The sequence below is a fragment of the Glandiceps talaboti genome, chromosome 6, assembly GCF_964340395.1.
Source record: "Glandiceps talaboti chromosome 6, keGlaTala1.1, whole genome shotgun sequence".
NCBI classification, from domain to species: domain Eukaryota; kingdom Metazoa; phylum Hemichordata; class Enteropneusta; family Spengelidae; genus Glandiceps; species Glandiceps talaboti.
The window spans coordinates 13,732,256-13,739,781 of NC_135554.1; the positions used below are offsets into that span (position 1 = coordinate 13,732,256).

At 36.9% G+C, this 7,526-nt stretch overlaps 1 protein-coding gene across 1 annotated transcript; it reads right to left on the minus strand.

Moving 5' to 3' along the window:
• Window positions 1–288: 288 nt before the first annotated feature.
• Window positions 289–4,670, minus strand: LOC144436719 (zinc finger protein 367-like). The gene is made up of 4 exons (XM_078125573.1): window positions 4,310–4,670; window positions 2,882–3,001; window positions 1,158–1,311; window positions 289–571 (listed from the first exon to the last, which is right to left on the minus strand). Exons 1-4 carry the CDS (start codon window positions 4,665–4,667, stop codon window positions 370–372), a joined length of 834 nt encoding a protein of 277 aa, XP_077981699.1. The 5' UTR covers window positions 4,668–4,670; the 3' UTR covers window positions 289–369.
• Between the last annotated feature and the right edge of the window lie 2,856 nt (window positions 4,671–7,526).

Genomic DNA, 7,526 nt, shown 5'->3' on the forward strand with positions numbered 1-7,526 from the left:
ATGACACTATTACTCCGTTTATGGTAAAATATTTTGAAAGCACAAACATGTTTTCAAGTTATTTTGATATTTCAAAGCACAGGCAATGTTTTGTCTTTTTTTTTTCTTTCGTAGCATAAATAATTTTTAAAAGCTCCATAATAAAAAATAAAAACACAGCAGAGTGAAAAATTTTAACAATTTATGTTGTCTTTTATAAAAACTTTTTGTCTGAAATGGCCAAGTATTTATGGACTTAAAGTGTGTTTTATATCTTTTAAATTAACCACATTTTTAATGCTATGTCGCAATTTTTAAACTTGCATAATTTAGATCACTTTATATAAGGGGAAAATATTTACAAAAGCAAAGTTGAGGGCGCAGTAATGTTTATGGACTCGCTGTCGATAGCTGGATCAATGCCAGTGCTCCGTACCACTTCTCTCTTTGTTCATGCAACCGTCTTTTGGCCGCGAGACGAGCCTTCTTGCGCTCCATCAAAACGTCTTCTTGTTCTTCCCGTTCTTGTTTTCGTTTAATTTGTTTTTCTTTCTTGGCTGATGGAGTTCTTTCTTTTTGACTTTCATTGTACCTGTGTCATACAAGAAATAAGTAAGTTTAATATGTTGTCTAAATACACTACTGGTTACATCATCAAAAAGTGTTTAACAGTAGGTGTTCCTGGAGATATTATTGCCAACTACTGCCCCTTATTTAGTTATCAAGAGCTCTCCACCTGAATGAAAACTGTTTTACATGTCAACACTGACAACAGCAGATTATTAGATACAAGATATTCATCATATTGTACCTTTGAATTGTTTTGGGGTATTACAAAGCACAGTACTGGATAACAGAAATTCATCCAATTGATAACTTGTAATTCACTGGTAAGGCAAATACCCGGTACCTCTATCAATTGACAGAATATATAGATATTTCATTTGATATTCACATTAACATATCACTTTGACCAGGTTCATGTCGATCTTCAAAAGAAAATCATAAAAAAAACTCTTGTATTAATATATTTATGTTCTTGTATTAAAGTAAGATCATATACCAATAACCCTACTACAAGAAAACCACATAGAACAGGACCTTGCCCGTTCAACCAATCAGAACATAGAACAGGACCTTACCCGTTCAACCAATCAGAACATAGAATAGGACCTTACCTGTGTAACCAATCAGAGACTTCTTTGTGGTTTTCATTTTCACTTTTGGCAGTGGTGCTTGAGTCGGGTGAGGACTCTGTGAATTCTCTCTTGAGACGAGAAAATGGATGATCAGGGCAGTGTCGGTTAGCGTGTGTGAATCGACTTTGACAACCTGGTGGGATAAAAACAAGTGAAGGTTACTAAATATGACAACATACAATACACACTACACTTCAATCACTAATACACAAATGAGATTATATCAATCATCTCATAAGCTGGCCAACAACAAAATGTTTCCCCCCCCCCAAAAAAAAAAACAGGATTGATTAACTGCAAACTAGTGCTCTTGGTATGTGCTAAAATTCTAGGATCACTTGGGATATTTGCTTTCTATATCCACATCATACCAATGCATGAGTACAGGAATTGCCGAACATCAAAACCTGCAGATGTTTCGAAAATCAAGGAGTCAAGATAAAAATAAAAAAGAATACACGCCCATTTCATATGAATGAAAGTAGTGAACATAAAAACATAATTTGACTTTTATGGGTCCAGCAAAGTCTCGGTACACAAGACCAGAACAGGACAGTACATGTTATCTTAGAAATGACCCTGCTTTATACAGGATAGGGGCAAGAACCTTCTGCCTTGTGGTCAAGTGAATAAATCCTATGCCATTGTTTAATTTATGTTTGTAAAGGTAATTGTGTTTGCATGAGTTTTAGCATGTCTTGGCCATTCATCAACATCAATACATTTTGTCATTTGAATTTCCCCCGCCATTCAGTCTACAAACAAAGCAACAATTGTCAGACATCTTAACCCTTTTGTTCAGGAATCAGGGTAGTGGGAAAAGCCCTACTACACATAGTTCACCAATGAGACAGCTGTGATTCTACTTCAGATATCCATAATTTTAATATCAAATTCCAGATCTGTATTTCACATCCTTTACACGGACAACCCAATTTTCAATTAATTTACAAGGAGAAATTTTAACTCCACACTGACCTTGTGGAAGAGTCTAATTTAAATACCAGCACTGATTTCAATTGAATAACATGTGATGTGTAAAGACATGTTCCTGGACAATACCTGTTACAACATGCCCACATGACATGATGGCCTGGATTTCAAATTCAGAGGGAACTTTAAAAAACCTCATACCTCAATGTCTGTGTTGTCATGGTTTAAATGATAATGACTCATGCAGGTGTAAACATGAACCAAATTTAAAGCCCTCGTCATCATGACTCAAAAGTATTCTGAGTCATAGTGTTTTGAACTCAAACAATTTCATCACCAGAAACCCATTGTATAAATGTTGTGACTATGAGGTCATATCTATGAGTAGGTCTTTAAAGTTTCACATGTCATGTCAAACACATGGCATCCACGTTATGCTATGATGTATTTTGTTTTCAACTGAATCTAGCGACAAACGTTGGGTGCACCTACTTTCATCAAATCCCTAGTGAATGCTTCTAAGGCAAGTTTTAAATCTGTGATAATGGTGGAAAATCTGCACAAGTCTGATCAACATTATTGCATACCGTTTTTTATAATAATGGGGGAGGGGGGGAATTTGGTTACACAATTCAAGTATCACCGATACTTCCATGATTAGACGCTATGAGACTCAATGATAAAATTAAAAGATCTGATAGATTACCTTCATACTAACCATGAACCCATGTTCTAACCAAGCTAATCTAAAAATATATAGTTCAACTTACCAGGAACAGAGCAAGCAAAGGGTTTTTCACCAGTATGTAACCTCTGGTGTGTCTTCAACTGTCCACTTTGTACAAACGCCTTCCCACAGTTTGGATAGTCACAAGTGTAAGGTCGCTCACCTGAAATCACAATTGAACACTTTTTATCAATTTCTCTAGCCATAAGCATTGTTATCATTTTCTCAGACTACTCTGACTACATAATGCTTACATGAAGAAACGCATGTATAAAATTGCTTATGATTTTTAATGGTAATAATTAAAATGAAATCAAAATAAAATGCATGCAAAGATGAGATCATCATCTGAGCTTTGACCTTACACAGATATATATTTACATTTCAAATACAAAATTTTTGGAAGTGCAGTTAATATAAAACTAACATTCTTTTTTTCTTTTTAATGTCTGTTTTTAATTATGACATCTGGTCAATCACTGAACGGTGGGGGAGGGGTTAGGGACATGTTCTCGGGATAGACTTTGTATAAATCAATGAAATCAATAGATAGAAGCCCACCATAACTATGTCAGTTCCTAAATCATATTGTCGATAGAAAACAATACGCGGCGACCTCTATTAAAACAAAACAAAAATACTGAGCGGGCATGACAAGTGTAAAACACAAAAACTGAATGAGTCAGTCAACTCTGATTCATGTTTCTAATTGTGACGATTATCCAGGTAACATAAGTGTGAATGGACTCTTTTGTGTGTGAACACTATTGTCTACTTCCACACCTAACGTACTAAACCCTAGACTTCCCGCCTTTTAAAAATAAAACACAAAGAAAACACGACGACAGACCTTTAAAGTCGCACAAATCAACAAAATATTTCCGACAAAGTATTTAAACATCAAATTGGATGGCAAAATTTGTTTCAACATAGTGTCAATTTTTTGGAGGGAATATTTTGGATGTTTTACTATTAAAAATTTACAAGGCGCGAGTAAGCTAATGATGCTCGAACGGGAAGTCAAGGTAGCTTGACCTCGCATGTGTTGTTCTGTATTTACGTAGGCGGGTCATTTTTACATGCTTTCAAAATTTAGATTTGAAAAGGTGTACTTCGAAATACGACATATTTACTGCATAATTAAAGTGGAAAATTGAGTATGGCCTATTGGGTACCATGGATATACATCGTAACGGTGGTACATTGTATTCCTCGACATCGGTACCTTAAAATTACTTGCCGGAAGTTTAATCGAAGATGGCGGGTTAAATCATACACGTCATGCATACACAGAAATGATATTTTTTTTCAAAGTTTTGGTTTCTCTGATGACTTCATAATCCAACACGGAAATGTTTCAATAATGGTGAACTGAACGCCCGTTGTCAGCCCGCCACATTGCAAGACTCTGAGTCATACCCTAGCACTGTCACAGCATTTAAAACTACATGAACAACAGAACTTAAAATACCTGTGTGTGTCCTCATATGAGCTTGCAGGGATTTTTCGCGAGGGAAAACTCGACTGCAAACATTACACCGAATAGAACTGCATGAATTCCTCCCTTCCTGCATAAGATTTGCAAGTACGTCTGTACGGGGCCGGCCTCGTCGCAGCCCGTCTTTGTCCGACCCCGGCGAACTGCATGTCGACGAAGGACTAAGCTGAATTTGCTGTGCACTTTCGGCCCATCTCCATGGATAAATCGTGAAATCACTCAGACCAGGACTTGTGGCAAGTCCTTCGATCTTCATTGGTTTGATCGGTGTTGTTTTTGACATATCGGGTATGTTCTTTTGCGGAGAAAGCATTGCTGTGGTAGCGTCCATGTTGTCGCTCTGTTGTGATAGATGTGTGAACTGGTAAGTCCGCGCCAAATAAACGTTTTTTATTTCCCGCCTACCAGCGCATTGCATCATGGAACTAAAATCTGCATATATTAATATGTAGATTATTTACTTTGTTTACCCGCGCTTTCTTCCTCATCTGTGCAGCTGTCGTATATTTACAATAACGGTTTTGTATGTTGAAAAAGGAACTCATTGTTTCACACTCACACAAAGAACATTATATAAAGGAATCCACCTCCAATATACAGTACTTGAACAAAATTTTAATAGCTAAACAGAGTTTGAACTATGACCTTTAACTGCGAGTTCGAAAGGCGGGGACGGACAAGCCAGGCTCAGCGGCCAAGCGCGCTAAATACGCTAGCGAAGCCCTACAAAGAAAATGCTTTATCAATGAGCCGGAGTTCTGTTGTTGTTTTTTTCGACAATGATTTTGTGGAGTCGTTTCTCATGCTGCTTTCTGCGTATACTAGTCTCTATCGCAAATAAATATTTTGTCATTTTACGACAGATAGGAAATGTTCAATGCATGTCTTGTCATGTTAACATGTACAGCAAGCCAATCACGATACGCGATCCCATCATACTATACGTCGTGTTGCACTGAACGCGTACGTGTCTCAGGTAATATTAGCGCGCCATGTCCTTTTTTGGAAGATAACTGAACACCATAAAAACCATGTCTCGGTTTACGTTTATGAGCCTGGACATGCACAGCGCCCTGGCAAAACACGCATCTTTGAATGTCAGAAGACTTGCACAAACCCGAGTTGTATCTCAACGCTTGTTGATTTTCATTATATTTTCACATATAATTTTCACCTGGAAAAAATAGACGCGTCCGGGTCAAAAACATGGAAGATCAGACAAGGATGTTTCTTGGAAGTGCAGTGGTCTTAGACAAAGGGATGTAATAATACCTCCGAGAAAGTTGGCTTGAAGTTGTATATTGACACACATAACATTTCCAATCTTTATTATCCTTTCTGAATTAATTTTCTAAAATTTTAGAATTAGGTCCAGCTGCAGAGAAGCCTTATTTTCGATATTTTCTTTTTTTCATAGGTTTCCGTCCGTGTTCAAAATGATAATATTATTTTTTCACCGGGGTCTTTGTACCTTTCCCCATACATTCTCGCAAACCAACCAGAGAGAGCTGTTCAATCGAGTCTTCTTTCCGCGACACTGCGAAATGACGTGATGGCGCGTATTGGACGGTGCCGTAAAAGAGGCTGTCGGTTTACGACGATGTCCCCATGTTGACGTCCAGGATGTAACATTTTTTGGAGTACTTTCGTCAACTAACAACATCATGGTAGACTACTTTCTAATAATCGACAAACACTATTATATATTCCAAGATATGTCTGCAATATTTGTATGATCCTAATCACCCGCTTAATTAACGCCACTAATTGTTTGCCAAATGAATGAATGAATGTGTGTGTGTGTGTGTGTGTGTGTGTGTGTGTGCATGTATGTATGTATGTAGGTATGTATGTATGTAGGTATGCATGCATGCATGTATGTATGTATGTATGTATGTATGTATGTAGGTATGTAGGTATGTATGTATGTATGTATGTATGTATGTATGTATGTATGTAGGTAGGTAGGTATGTATGTATTTATGTATGTATGTATGTATGTATGTAGGTACGCATATATGTATACATATACATGTGTGTGTGTGTGTGTGTGTGTGTGTGTGTGTGTGTGTGTGTGTGTGTGTGTGTGTACTAAGTATATATGCGTGTATGCAAGCATGCATTGATTGATTGATGGACGGGTGGGTGGGTGGGTGATTGTGGATTTGGATGCCATTGATTTGTTGACAGTATTGGTCGAAACTTATGTACATATATCACAAGCTTTGAGGTCGTCGACATTGTGATAGCATTTCATTATGGTGGTAGTTTAAAGTGGCCATATGGATGAGAATTTGGTATTCATTTTGGATTTTTATTTGATAAAACAGCTTCACTATGTTTTTCTACTTGAAAAAATAATGCGAAAGAACATATACCAAGTCCATGTTCATAACTCAATACATTGCAAAAAGATGCAAAAAGTGTAAAAAGTTTGTTATTGTACGTACAATAACAAACATTTTACACATTGTTTAATGTTTTGCCGTTTATTGAGATGTGAACATGGACTGGATATATGTTATTTCACATTATTTTTTCAAGTAGAAAAACATAGTGAAGCTGTTTTATCAAATAAAAACCCAAAATAAATACCAAATTCTCATCCATATGGCCACTTTAAACAAGCTCAGCTGAAGAGCAAGTGGCCACCGTCTCAAGTGTGCACACAAAAAATACATCTTGAGACGCACATACATACATAAATGCATGCACTACGCACGCACGCACGCACGCACATGATACATACATACATACATACATACATACATACATACATACATACATACATACATACATACATACATACATACATACATACATACATACATACATACATACATACATACATACATACATACATACATACATACATACATACATACATACATACATACATACATACATACATACATACATACACACACCATAGGCAGTCTATGATTAAACCGCCGTGTAAACACTCCCACGTTTGTTGTGGATCATGATCTCCAAACCGCTGACACGATTTGTATTTTCTGCACCACGACTTTCATACATGACATGGGGCTATACAGTATTCTGTGAAGTGTTTACATGGTATAATTACATCATTTAGATTATTATATTGTCATGACATTTACATCTAAATGCGGCATCAGGTTGAATAGCGCCCTCACCAAACCTCGTATGACATTCCGCAACCAGCCAG

Bases quoted from the DNA above. Each gene is read 5' to 3' on its own strand.
- LOC144436719 (XM_078125573.1), bottom strand. From the start codon at position 4,667: ATGGACGCTACCACAGCAATGCTTTCTCCGCAAAAGAACATACCCGAT. The intron at 3,002-4,309 runs GTATTTTAAGTT...TTGTGATTTCAG, and splicing joins TCATATGAGGACACACACAG to GTGAGCGACCTTACACTTGT. The intron at 1,312-2,881 runs GTAAGTTGAACT...TTATCCCACCAG, and splicing joins CTTTGCTTGCTCTGTTCCTG to GTTGTCAAAGTCGATTCACA.